The sequence below is a fragment of the Juglans regia genome, chromosome 16 (assembly GCF_001411555.2).
Source record: "Juglans regia cultivar Chandler chromosome 16, Walnut 2.0, whole genome shotgun sequence".
Taxonomy (NCBI): Eukaryota; Viridiplantae; Streptophyta; class Magnoliopsida; order Fagales; family Juglandaceae; genus Juglans; species Juglans regia.
Genome location: NC_049916.1, coordinates 1,080,671 through 1,095,605, shown reverse-complemented (window position 1 = coordinate 1,095,605; position 14,935 = coordinate 1,080,671). Strand labels below are relative to the sequence as shown.

The following is a 14,935-nucleotide window of genomic DNA, read 5'->3' as shown; positions in this document are numbered from 1 at the left end:
GGGTCATGCCATTAGGTCCAGGGGCTTTTATATGATTCATTCATTTCAATGCCATAATCACCTCTTCCTCAGTGTATGGCTTTGATAGTTAGTTCATCATTCATGCTACTAGTGACTTTTCCAAACCAATCTTCAAAAAAATCCATAAAGCTCCTCTGATCAAAAGCTGTAAAAAGAGATTGAAAGTAGTCCATTATAATTTTATCTCTGCTTTCTCCCTCGTGCCATTCTCCATGTGCATATTGTATTTTTTGTACCCTATTCTTCCTTCTCCTTTGTGACGCTTTTGTGTGAAAGAACTTTGTATTTTGATCTCCCTCCTGCAACCATAGAGCCTTCGAACTTTGTCTCCACATAATTTCCTCTCTTTCTAACCACAATCGGGCTTCCTACCTTGTAGAGACATTTTTAGTAATATCAACACATTTAGGATCTCTCCCTTGCATATTTTCCAGTCTCTGCCTTGCCTTTTACAATTGGTAATAAACCTTTCTAAAGCTTTCCAATTCCAGCAGTCCAACTTCTTACTACACCCTGAAATTACGTCCATCATTTTCCCTATATTACTTACAATAGATCCATTTCTCCAAGATTCTTCAATTATTTTAGCACAACCTTCATCTCCTACTCACATAGCTTCAAATCTAAATTTTTTTTTCCCCTCTTCCATGTGTATATCCACCTTCAGATTCCAACCTTATAGGCAAACGATCTCATATGTTGCTGCTCCATTAGTGACAATTGCTCTTGGGAAGAATTGGCACCATTGTGAATTCGCCAAGAACCTATCCAATCTCTCACTTAAGCTAGAATTTCCTTCTCTTCTATTACACCATGTGTACATAGCACCTTTGAATCCCAGATCCCTTAATTCACAATCAGTTAACACAGATAAAAAATCATGCCTTTTTTTTCTCAAGTCTATTCCTTCCTCCCCACTTCTCATTCTGGTAGACAATTTTGTTAAAATCACCAAACACCTACCAAGCCTTCTCCTCCATTCTACACAAAGAACGAATTAAATTCCAAGTTTCAAGTCTACAAGCAGCATCAGGATGCCCATATAATTATGTGAGATGCCATTCTTTCTCGCTAATGTCATCATCTTTAATAATTGCATCAATGTGAAATTTGGAGTAGTTATGCATAGATAAGTTAACCTGATTCTTTCATAGCATCGCAGTACTCCCACTTCTCCCATTAAAATCTATTGTTAAACAATTCATAAAATCCAAACGAAACTTACATTTTTCCATGTCTCAAGCTTTCAGTTTTGTTTCTTGTAAAAACAAAATATCTGGATCTTCCTTCTTGACAATGTCTCGAAGTGTTCGAATTTCTTGTGGGTTCACAAGCCCATGAGAATTGCAACTTAAGGTTTTCATTGATTTAGGTGGGGCTGGGAACTAGCCTCCACCAAATCTTTGGTTGGTTATCCACCTTCTTCTCATCTTCTTCCTCTACATTAAAGTGCGTTTGAAAAGTCTTTTATGTTCTTCTTCAATTGCTAAAGCGTCTCTTTTCTTCCTGTTGTTGATAGACTGGTAATGGGTTTCTTCATGGGCTTTTGGGATACAGGTCTTCAACATTCTTTTCCACTGTCGACCCCCCACAAAAACATTGGTTTGGATTAAATTGGCTATTGGGCCCATGTCTGATAATGTGTCCCCCTCATAAGATTTTATCATCGACTCATCTTCCTCCTCCAGAATCTAATCCTTATCTTCATTGCGCCTTTTTCGAACCTCCATCTCCTTATTATTTAGTCTTGATTTTGTGCTTCCATCTACATTCATATGAATATCTGCAGCCAATATTCCTGTATTTGTCTTTAGCATCTTTCCAAATTTGTTGCAAATCTCGTGTTCTAATCCACTCAAGATTTTCGCTATTTCAGAGCAGTTGGCAAATGCCCCCTTGATCTCTATCGAAATTGTTGCTTTCCTTTCGTTAATGTTCGTCGAAGCTACCATCGACAGTATTAAACATCAACATCTCTTTTTTGTTATCATCTTTCCCATCCCATTCCTCTATTAGTTCCAGCGCGCATCCAATGCCCATATGGAAATTCTTCTGTTTCATAGATGTCCTTCTCAGTCTGTCATTGCTCACATTAACAGAAGTTCGGAAGCCATTCATACATAAATTGAACCCAAACAGAGTTAGTTGAGTCTATGTTAATCTTCTTTTCTCGTAGAAGAGGTTTTGATACGTCTAGGCATACCCTGACTCTCATGAATTCACCCCAAGCCATCTCCCCTTTCTCGAGGTCAATTTCTTCCACCCTACAAATGTCTTTTCTAATTAGATTTCCTATGTATTCGTTTTTGGCTATGAGTGATAAATCATAAATGCGAACCCATAATATCAGTTAACCGAATATGGTGGACTTGTTGCTTCTTTTACCATTACCAAGTGTTTATCAAAAGACGAAGGACCATCATGTTTCACCCGATCCTTGTCTCGGATATCTTCAAATTCTATGAGCATTAAAATTGATCCCAGATCTCTAAATTTGATTGTCTTTAGTGGCGCTAGATTTTTCTTCATCATTTCCTTGAAGGGTTCCTTGTTGTATAATTGTATTGATGATTGGTTAACAATTTGATGATCAAACATTTTCCTCCTTTGATTACAGCATCTTCCAATGTATGTGGCTCCACTTGAATTTCCTCGTGTTCTTGTTCAGCAAGAGATAGTCTCTTATAAAGTTTCTCTAAATCTTCCTCCATCTTGCACCAATGCTCACTACTCAAACACTAGAAAGGAAGCTTGCAGATAAAATTGCCAGATTAAACCCAATACTGAGACGGGAAGAGAAACCTCTACTCAAGAGGAACTTGAGAGAGGATATTCGTGCCTTGAATGCCAATATCGATTATATATATATATATATATATGGAAAATTTTATTATCAAGTCATGCGGCGGAACTAACAATTTTTTTAAGGAGGATCTACTTTTCACTATGTAACACATTTATGTAAAATAAGAAGATATTAAAATATCATAAAACATAACTATATATAACATTAAATTTTGATAATTTACTACATAGAAGTAAGATTCTAAACACACAATTTAATATATGTTCAAGATTTCTGACAATAATATTACATGGAATAATATTCATCCATCACTACTTTTGTAATGAAATATTTATAACTTATTTTCTTCATAAAAACTACCAAGTGATATTTCAGAATGCCATATTTTATTCTAGTATGTAAGTTAGTTTATTATCCAGTTTAATGTAAAATCTAGATATTTTCATGTCGCATAAACATATAATGTTATAATTGAGACCTTAAATAAATATTTTCTTGCTCATTGAAGTCTAGAGGATAAAACCTCTCAACTATTTTTTATATAGATCATCTATCTTAAATGTTTTTTCTTATATTTTTACTTTGGATTCCATATTAAGAAGCTTAATATCGTATAACAAAAAACTTTAGAATCCATATTAATAAGTTTATTATTTCTCATAAACTTAGTTTTAATTTAATTTTAGTGAGACCACATTCATGAAAATAGATAATATATATAAATTATACACAATTTTGGGACTAGAGAAAAAAAAAATTATTGAGGCATTTCTAAGTACGTACATTGAAATTTTAGAAAATTTTAGAGTATATGGAGATTATAAATTTCTTTGGGTGGCTAAAATCTATAGAATTATGAATAAAATCTTGGGAGTATTTTGAATTTTCAAAAAATTAAGGGGGGTGGGGGCTAAGATAAATATGTATAGACAAATCTTATCATTTAAATTACATGGATGGTGTACCTACACACTGACTTGAGAGTAGAATAACTCTAATTATACAATAAAAAAAAATTGAATTAAGCTGTGGCTTAGACTCTGCAGTCTGCGGGTTAATGGCGATGGTGGCCGTTGAGATAGGTGAGTTGGTTGCAGTTTACGCTCTAAGGCTCAACAAGGCTGCAGGAATGTCTCGAACATCTGGGGACCTTAATTAAGCTTTTTATTAGCACAAGCTATTTAGATGAAATCGCAATAAAATCAAACAGAAATGAGGAGCTTGACAGTACAGAATCTCATGTTTGGAGATAATATATATATATATATATAGTTACTGTGGGAGGGTAGGGGTAGAGCTTGATATCGATTATCATATATGCTAACATCATGAATTACAAACAAATAAAGAAAAACATCTGCCTTAACTATTGAGAGCAGCTAGTACCATTGAAACGATATGCAGAGATCCAGTGACTACAATAACACTCCGCCCATTCCCTGATCTTTCTCTGAGAATCTGATTTGCAATCTTCATTGAAACATTTAAGGAACTTTCTGCAGCTAATATGGTTCCACATTCCGCTTTGCTTGCAGAAGAATCAAATTGATCTTCGAAATCTTCTTCAGATTCTGCAGCTCTATTATGAACAATACGAACGCCCAATTCTTTCGAAGCTTGGATCCAACAATCTCTTAATAAAGAAGCTGGCGTTGTTCGTGATCGGCCTCCAGCAATGTCAGCTTCTGTCAAAAAGACAGCACGGAATCTTCCCCCAGCTGAAATGCAATTACGTCTCAGTTAGGTCTCTCCCGAGTCCCCACAAGCTTATTTGTGTTTGCTTACGACCAACAAACATTTCGGGTCAATCCTTGATTCAAATAGAACCAATGGTAAGAGAGGCTTGCATAAAAAGTTAAGCCTTTTCCCAGGATTACCCTAACTCGTTTCAAATCTGGAATTTGTCATCCAACCCAAAACATGTCTACAATTCAACTTTTTTTTTTCACAAAATATTACTATTCACAACTCAACTCATCTCAACATCCAAACGTAACCTAATGTTCTTATTAGTCATAAGTAAAATACAAGAAGGGAGAATACCTGAAAGAAACTCTCTTGCAAAACCTATATGGTCTTTGTCACTTGCCATTGCAACAAGAAGAGCCAATGATGCCTCCGGAAATGTCATTCGAATAGTGTTCACCAATGCGTTAGCAGATTCTTTGGTGTGGGCTGCAAAGCATCCAAACAATCAGGCTTTTGTCACCTAGTGCTAGCAGTAAAACCAATATCACTTCTCTAGAAATGTCCACCTACAATGCCCTCGGCATTTTGCAATCCATTCAAAAGCAAATACAACAGTATAGTAAAAATAAACAAGCGGCAAGAATTATCATCAAGAACAATGTAATCAGGCCAATAACAACATGCCAAAAATGAACCACCTACATAATTATTAAAAGTCGGACAAAAAAGTAAAAACATCAGATCAAGTCCTTCACAATAGTGGAATTAGTAATAAGGTGAATATGAGAATCGGACCTCCATCCAGCAATACTGTTGCTCCATGTAGGCCCAATGCCTCAGTTTCTCTTGATGTGAGAAATTGACTTCTTCCAAGTAAGAACGTATTCTCCAAACCAACCCTAATAGATCCATCTGAAATTTTCCACCCTGAAGTATCCACAAAAGTATCAACAAGGAATCAATGAAAGATTGCCAAAATATGTCAACCAATTTTTTCCGAACCAGCTGCTCTAATTTTTTTAATCATTCTATTATATTTCATGTTTGGCTCAAAATAACAGTGTCTTGGTTCCAAATAAGAAATTCTGAATTGAGAGAAAGAGAGAGAGAGAGCAAGTAATGTTCTATAGAAGGAGGGTATAGGGATAATATCAATAGGAAAGTAAGTCCCATACGGCTAGCATGAAAACTACAACTAAGACTATCAGTATCCTCGTGTGTAGAGCTGTAAATAAACAAAGATACTTAATAAGCCGCTCGAGATCGGCCTAACCATGCTCAACTCTGCTCGACTTGTTTATAAATGAGTAATTTGTGATCACAAAATTAAGATAAATTATTAAACAATACAACTCCTGTAAATCTCGAGTAAACTTGTATATGCTCAAATAAAATCATTTAACTTCGTATTTATTACTTTTTCTAGTTTATTTTTAACTTCACAATGAAAATATTTGAAGTATTTATAAAGATAATAGAAATCATGTTCATAATAAGATACATGTTTAAATACTTATTAACATTATAATGTGTGTATATATAAACTATACAAAGATATTTATTAAAACTAAGTCGCTTTGTCAAAATTTGTAGATATATGTAAACTTGAGCTCGACTCATGTTTAAATAAAAATTAAATGAACAAAATCTGACCATCCATTACTTGCTCGAACTTGACTCATTTACACCCCTACTAGTGAAGATATAGAGATATACTAGTTATCCTTAGACATGGCACCGTTTATGGTAATGGATGCTGAATTGGAGGTTTTGGTCATAATATAAAGAATGAATGTAATCATTTATGAACTATCCTCCTAAATTTGAACCAAACCACACAAATAAACCTTGTAACTCTTAAAAAATTGAAGTCCCTTGGGGCGCAAGGCCTAATAGTACAATAATCTATGATGCATAAAGTTCCTCACCAAGATTGCGAAGACAGAGTGCTGCACAAGTGGCAGTTGCTGCATTTTTAAGTTGGTGATTTCCAAGCATGCACAGTTTCACATCTAATAACTCAATGAACTGCACGAATTAACAACAATTACAAGTTCTCCAACAGTTTCAAATGGGAAATAATCTCAACTATGCATAATTACCACCCTAAAGGAGGGAAAAGCCTTGATATTACGGCATGAGTAATTATACTTGAAGAAGAAAAATCATGCTCCAAGTGCATACCAGCTTAAAGTCCCTCTCAACTTGTATTAGTAGATCACAAGATTGGCAAGGTCTACCATTGAGCATGCTAAGACCTTTTATGGTACTTCTATTTCCACCATCAGATGCTGATACTACAGGAGAAGACATTGACAATGCTTTATCACGAAGAATGCGATCAATATGTGGAGGAAATGGCCCACCCAGCACCAACTGAAAGTTTTAATTTAATTAGAGTCAGGATAATTCTTAAGTTCTACATGAATAACAATATCGACTGAATCCAATTCAGGCATTGCATTGCAAAACAATATCAACGAGGTGGGATGCATTGTAAAATTCAGTCCAAGTTCTTGCAAGTGTAGCATGGACTATATGCACAGATTGAATATAATCAAAATGTACTATACAATCCCATTAGTCTGCATAAGAATTGCATAGGCAGAACAACCTAACTGGGCAGCCATGTTTAATGATTCCTGACTTTGCGATGGCAATGCTTTCCAAAGAACCTCCAAGTGCATCCAAATGTTCCTCACCTATTGATGTTATGACTGATGCAGCGAGTCCAGAACTAGAAATAACATTTGTTGCATCCCGTGCACCCCCCAACCCCGCCTGTTACACAGAGAATAAATTGTACAAGTATTAATATAATTCAATGAAAAAAAACCATCAGTATGAATATAATTCAATGCACAAGAAAGGTATGCGGCTCAAGTTTCACATACGAAGGAACAAATCCTTTTTTTTTTTTTTTTTTTTAACGGTAATCAAGGTATTTTGTTCATAAGAGTAGGCAGAACCCAAGTATACAGGGAGTATACATGAGAAATATCTAACTAGAGTTTTTTTTTTATTTTTTATAAGTAGAAATATCTAACTAGAGTTTACATCTGATAGTAAAAAGTCATGGACATTTAGTTCATTAAATACAATGGCCCCCACCCATGAGAACAATGTTTTTAAGAAAAAAACTTTCAGCTCCATTGTCTTCTCACGGTTTTCGAAACTTCTATCATTTTGTTCCTGCCATATACAACAACACAAGCAGATAGGAACCATTTTTCAGATTGTTGCGACTTGTGAATTACCACGGAGACCTCTCCAACTAGCTAGAAAATCCACCAAACTAAAAGGCATGACCCATGATAAACCGAGTCCTGAGAAGTAGTAGTCCCACATGTTCCTCACAATGTAGAAACAAATGATCTACTGATTCCTCATCTTTCTTACACATACAACACCAATCCAACACCATCATCCGACGTTTCCTCAAGTTATCTGTGGTGAGAATTCTACCCAATGCTGCTGCCCAGAAAAAAAAAAAAAAAAAAAGCAGCTTTTAAAGGAACTTTTGTCTCCCAAATGCTCTTCCATGGAAATGTGTATGCCTGGGCTCGTTAAAACTTTGTGAAAAGATCTGACAGTGAACTTGCCTTTCTTAGATTGACTCCAAATCATCCTATCCATGGTGCCCTCTATCATACGTAGAGAATATAGTGCCGCATAGAACTCTGTGATCATCTCCAACTCTCAGTCTTGGATTGCCCTAATGAAATCAACATTCCATTGAAGGGAGTCACCAAAAAACACCAAGAGGTCCGTTATTGTTGCATCCTCCTCTCGTGCGAGCTCAAATATGGCAAGAAAAGTATCTTTGAGGCTTCGTTCACCACACCAGTTGTCATACCAAAATCTGACATGAGAGCCATCACCCGCTACAAAATGTGTATGTCTCCTAAACATCTCCCAACCCTTCCTAATGTATTTCCACAAACCCACCCCATATGGACCACGTACCTCATTCGAACACCAACCTCCCCATGTCTCCCCAACCTGCACATCAATAATAGACTTCCACAGGGCCCCCCTTTCATGTTGATACCACCACAACCATTTAGCCAATAGCGCTTGGTTGAACTTCATCAAGTTACGAATTCCTAGTCCACTCCCTGAAGTTGGAGTACAAACCATTGACCAATTAACCAAATGGAACTTGAACTCTTCCCCCAAACCATTCCACAAAAAGTCACATTGTAGCTTCTCAAGATGGTTTGCCACCTTTGCTGGTAATGGGAGCAAGGACAAAAAATAAGTGTGTAAGTTGGATAGAATACTTTTAATCAAAGTGAGCCTACCACCTTTAGAAAAATACATCTCCCAAGATGCTAGTCTGCGTTCCACCTTCTCAATCACTACATTCCAAATTTGCTCTGATTTAAAGGAAGCGTCCAATGGTAAATCAAGATACTTCAGGGGTAGAGAAGATACCTTACATCCCAAGAGAGAGGCTAGAGTCGCCACATCGGGAATAGTCCCCACCGATACAATTTCAAACTTTGATAGGTTAAGGGCAGGTTTGGGGGGTGGGATGAGACACAAAATTCTCATCTCATCTCATCTCATCATTACACCTTTTTCAAATCCCCATATAAAATATAATAAACAATTCAACTTTTTCAAATCCCAAAACAATAATAATACTAAAACATAATATTTTAAACACTAAAACAAAACACAAAATTCTCATCTCACCCCCCAAACCTGCCCTAACTCTCAAACTTGAGATAGCTTCAAAATAGAGAAATAGAGATCTCAAAGATGGGATTTTCTCGGTATTAGGTCCACAGAAAATTAGAGTATCATCCGCAAACAACAAGTGAGAAATAACGATAGAGCCATAATTACCATTCTCCACCGAGAAGCCATAAAGAAAACCACCCTCCACAAGGCCTGCAATCATTTTACTAAGAGTTTCCATGACAAATACAAAGAGTAATGGAGAGAGCGGATCCCCCTGTCTCAAGCCACGAGATGAGTCGAAAAAACCCACTGGTGAACCATTCATCAAGACAGAAAAGCAGAGAGTTGAGATGCAGAATTCTACCCAATTCAGCCATTTCTCTCCAAAACCATATCTTTCAAGTAGATAAAGCAGGAACTTCCAAGTTACATGATCATAGGCTTTTTCCATATCTAGTTTTCATAGTAACCCCCATTCTCGAGATTTGAGTCATCCATCCAACACTTCATTAGCAATTAAAACCAAATCTAGAATTTGTCTACCTTTAACAAATGCGTTTTGCGGCTTCGAGAATAGCTTGTCCATCACCTTACTCAATTGGTTCGCTAGCACCTTAGAGAGAATCTTGTAGACCCCATTTACAAGGCTAATGGGACGGTAATCTCGAACATCCATTGAGCCCACCTTTTTGGGAATGAGTACTAAAAACGTAGCATTCAAGCTTTTTTCAAATCTAGCATTATTATGGAAATCTTGAAATACCTGCATAAGGTCGCCCTTTATCACTTCCCAACAAGTTTGGAAAAAGCCCATTGTGAATCCATCAAGGCCTAGGGCCTTGCCGCTAGCCATACCTCAGACGACTTTACTTACTTCGTCTTCTTCAAAGGGCCTCTCAAGCCACTTTGCACTATGATGATCTAAGGCTGAAAAAGTCGGTCCATCTATTGTCGGTCTCCAAGGATGTTGTTTGGCTAGGAGATGTTCATAATACTGTGCGATATGGTTCTTGATGATTGACTGATTTGAAGAAACTGCTCCATCTATCATCAACGTATCAATAGCGTTGTTCCTCCAACGCAAATTTGCCACCCTATGGAAAAACTTTGTGCACTTATATCCCTCCTTGAGCCAGAGTGCCCTTGATTTCTGTCTCCAAGAGATCTCTTCCATCAATATTACTCTTTCAAGTTCAATGTCACTTGCAAGTTTTATTGGGTTCAGAGAGAGTTCTAGCATTCACCTTGCTCTCTAGACCTTGTAGCTCCCCTAGAAGGGAACAACGTTTTAGAAGCACATTGACGAATACTTGTTCATTCCATTGCTTCAAATCATGTTTCAACGCTTTTAGCTTTCTTTTTTTTAGCTTTCTTGCCATTATGAAACTTGGAGAGCCTTGGAAATCATAGGAAGAGCACCATTTTCGAACCCTATCTACAAAACCATTAGATTTAAGCCACCTATTTTTGAATTTAAAATACATTTTTCCTCCTTAGATGCCCCCACAGTCTAGGAGTATGGGGAAGTGATCTAAGCATACCCTAGGTAGCCTTCGCTGAGTGACATCCGGAAAATGCAACTCCCAATCTAGAGTTAGCAAAAATCTATCAGTTTTCGGCCAAAATGGGAGTTCACAAGTGTTAGACCAAGTGTATGTGCCCATCGTTAATGGAATATCCATGAGCGCCTGTTCTGTGATGAAATCAGGAAAATCCCTTATAGCTAGTGTGATGTGGGTCCTACTTGATCTCTCAATCGGAAAACGAGAGACATTGTAGTCCCCTCCTATACAACTTGGTAGCTCCCACCAACTAAGAAGTCCCGCCAATTCTTCCCATAATGACCTTCTTTCCACATCAATATTGGGGCCATATACTCCTGCAAAAGCCCATTGGAATCCATCTTCCACATTCTCAAAGGAGCAAGCCATAGCATATTTGCCCACACATTCCTCTAACCTTTCCACCACCCTTTTATCAAATATAATGAGAACACCACCGGATGCTTGTTTAGAAGGCAAGTACGTCCTTTAGAAGGCAAGTACGACCACCCATAATAAGCCTAGTTTGGGTAGTGAGGTATTCTCAGAATAGGTATTATGAGAATACCTCACTACTATTCATTATTTTATTATTACTTTTCACTACTATTCAATATTCTATCATTATTTTTTCACTATTATTCACAAAATACCTGAGAATACCTCACTACCCAAACGCAACCTTAATCCTCTATTTAAATTAAATATTCCATGTATTGAGTTAGGCCTACTTATTAAAGGGCATTTGACTCACATGTAAGGAGAAGTACTAAAGTATAAATTGAACAATTAAATTCACTTATTCTTATCAACTTAAGCTTTTAGCACTGGTGGTGATTTAACATAATAGATAAGAGAAACTGATGTCGTAAGGCCTAATAGTAAAGAGCACAAAATGATGTTGTTTGATGCGGTATATCATATTATAAAACTCTTTTAACTATAAAGAAGATCTAACGTATCGCATCTAACTACATTAGTTTGTGAACTTTAGTTTTATGAGATCTTTCTATGAACATAACACTTGAGAAGAGAAATGGTTGGTTCACAAAGGAATAGCAAAGTGAAAGTGCTAAAGTAAAACTGTTGGATAAAGATGTCAAATGGAATAAATGAATTACCTCAATAACCGCAAAGTCAACTCTCTCTTGAGCAAATAAGGTGAATGCCATTGCAGTGAGAACCTGAACAATATACACTAGTGAGTGCAAAAACTATGAATATAACCAGTCAAATCCACGAACATAGATTTGTCATGACAGAATGTCCAGCCATTAGCAGAAACAAATTTGGCTACACAAAAAAACTGAGTACATCCCATCCAGCCTTCAATTCAACTTCAAGAAGATGGAAAAACCAATCTTGAAATGAGACTTCAACCAATGACAGAATTTACGGTAAACACTTTAAAACAAAAGAAACAATCAGGACATGTAAACAACTGCTATACTAGATTGAAGCTTTCATAGTGCATGTGAACTCCATCAAATAATTACTGTATATAGAACCTTAAGATCAGCTATGAATCAATTTTTCTTCCTAGAACTAAATTCCACTGTGCATCTATTAAAATTGTTTAAAAACATTATCGTGCACAAGTGGTACCTCAAAATGACTAATACGCCCATTTTCCCGCTCCATTGCCTGGTCCAGAGTCTTTTTAAACTGAAGAAAAAGACAATTTAATGTCTTTGCTGACACTGGTGCACTAAATCCTCCCAATGATATGCGTTCCCTGATAGTCTGAATATGTGGGCTGCTTCAGCAAATGAAACCTGCTGTTAGAACAATACAGTCGAAAAGTAGAGATAGGTAAAAATTAGAACTACAAGCAGCTGCAGACCACCTAAATCCCTTGATTCATTTCCGAGAAACATCAAGCAGATAACCAATATTACAACAAGCCCATACCTGCTATAACAACCAACAGAATATCCTTCTGCCCGTAAAATATTGGAAAGAAATGCTGCAGTTGATCCTTTTCCTTTTGTCCCAGCAATGTGAACAGCCTAAAATAGCTGTTGCGCTAGTTACTTAAGACTTTAGACTCGAATTCATCAACAAAATGAATAAATAAGTAAGGGAAAAAATTATAAAATTTAGCAGACGAGTGCTTGAATACGGATACACTTCACGACAGAAACGATTGACCAGTTAGATGATTACAGAACCTCCGCAACCGGGAAAAAAGAAGAAGAACAACAACAAGAAAACAAAACAAAAGCTTTGAACACTATTTTTTACGTTCTTTAAATTGATCTTATTTTTTGGGATTGAAGCAAGTAAAAGATAATGAGCAGTATTTGGGAACCAAAACAGCTTTAAAACCCAAAAATAAAAACTGTTCGCAATTTTCCGTATTCGCTTTCCTCCTTGCCTCTGAAACCGAAAACAGCTTAAAATCGATGGGAAAGTATCCGAACCATGAACTTAGACTGAGGATTGCCAAGCCGCTCCATGAGCCGTCTCATCCGACCCAGATCGAACCCGTCCTCCGAGTCTGTACCCGAGCCTCTGGGGACCCCCAATTTCTCGTAGTTCTTCAAAGAATCCATGTACTCCATGAAGTCATTCAGCTCAGGATCCTCCGACTGCGTAGAGAAGCATCGTTTGGACCCCACTTGTCTGAGGGCTCCGTCACGGATAGATGGAACTAGGGGTTGTGGAGGGTGGAAGTTGGCGTGGCGGCTGAGAAGCCCCATAATTTTCATTTTCAGTTTCTGAAATTGTTTTTTTTTTTCCCGGGTAAGTAGAGGATGGAGTCCGCCCGAGTCCAGAACAAAGCCACTTTTCTGTGTTTTGCTTTGTTTTTGTTTTCGTTTTTTTTTTAAGGCAAAAACTATCCATTACACTTTTATCCGAATCTAACTATTAAGACTCGAGCAGTGGCATTGGAATTTGGACTTTTGTTAAAATAAATAGGTACTTAAAATTTAGTTAAATGGGCTGAAATTCATCTATTGGCTTATGTATATATACAGGCTAAACTAATTTTGGATTAAAATATTAGTATTGGATTTATTAAATTTATTTTTAAAATTTAATAAAATGTACATATTTTTTATAAATGTAAAACTTTCATATTCATAATCTCATATTAGATTAATCATTGAATTCATCAAAATAATAATATAATATTATTTTTTTAAAAAAAATATTTTTAATTTTTTCTTTCATATCTTGCACTTACATTAACAATATGTTAAGTAATAATTTAATTTGATGCTTAAAAAATTTAATTCAAATTTCCAGTTTAAAAAATTAATTAATTAAATCATAATTTGGAATTAAACTACACGACATCTGCTAATCAATCCTCATATTGAAATATTGAGCATCTACAACCCAATTGAGCCAGATTAATGTAACTCTTTGAACTTGCTGCCACATAATATTCATATTAATCTAACTCAACTAATCGCTATTACACAAAATAAAAAATAAGCATTTACAATCAGCCCACAAAAAGTTCCTCTAGTGTGAATTTAGATTTTTCTATCTCTTTGTACATTATTTTTGCTTTTTCAATTTGAAAAAGTGAAGGAATATTGTCAGAAAAGAAATTTTAGATAAATAAATACATTATTAAAAGAAAATGGTACATACTTTATCTTGCTCAGTCGCACCACTTGGGTGCAATGATTCTACTTGCACTAGAAATGCACAAAACTTGTTTGTGCATTTCTGGATCATGGACCAACGATTGATCAATGACCCTATCAAACAGTTACCAGTATTTGGTTTTTTATACTCATGATAAAACTCATAAATTTTCTTTCATATTTGAGTGGATTTTTTATCAATACCCTGTATGGCATCAATACTAATGTTGAGTCAACCGGAGACAAGTAAATTATCCTCCTCTATGGTAAAAGATGCACATCTTTGAACTTTTTTTCCGGAGGCCTCTTTTCACTGTAAATGAGAGTTGTTTGGACCAAAACATTAGAATATTGCTCATATGTTGGAGTGTCATTACAGCCTTCTCCTCCACTTTGTAAAAGAGTGGTGAAGAAGGAATCATCTTCAGATGGAGTGTCCATCCTTTAAGAATTGTAATGTTTAACTTGTTAGACGAGACACCATAAGAAAATAGAGACAAGGCAGCACAATAAAATAGATACCAGGCAGCACAAGAAAATAGATTCAAGGCAGTACATTTTAAAAAAATATCAAACCATGCTGCAGG

The 14,935-nt window shown here is 36.2% G+C and overlaps 1 protein-coding gene across 2 annotated transcripts; it reads right to left on the bottom strand.

Moving 5' to 3' along the window:
• Positions 1-4,054: 4,054 nt before the first annotated feature.
• On the bottom strand, positions 4,055-13,535 carry LOC109014167 (dihydrofolate synthetase). Of its 2 annotated transcripts, none has more exons than XM_018996525.2 (10): positions 13,170-13,533; positions 12,658-12,755; positions 12,352-12,502; positions 11,868-11,930; positions 7,136-7,297; positions 6,701-6,892; positions 6,445-6,544; positions 5,312-5,443; positions 4,871-5,002; positions 4,055-4,545 (listed from the first exon to the last, which is right to left on the bottom strand). In XM_018996525.2, exons 1-10 carry the CDS (start codon positions 13,455-13,457, stop codon positions 4,190-4,192), a joined length of 1,674 nt encoding a protein of 557 aa, XP_018852070.2. In that variant the 5' UTR covers positions 13,458-13,533; the 3' UTR covers positions 4,055-4,189. The 2 variants fall into 2 exon arrangements, with proteins under 2 accessions (XP_018852070.2, XP_018852071.1); XM_018996526.2 differs by lacking the exon at positions 4,055-4,545 and adding an exon at positions 4,546-4,637 and having other exon boundaries at positions 13,170-13,535.
• Between the last annotated feature and the right edge of the window lie 1,400 nt (positions 13,536-14,935).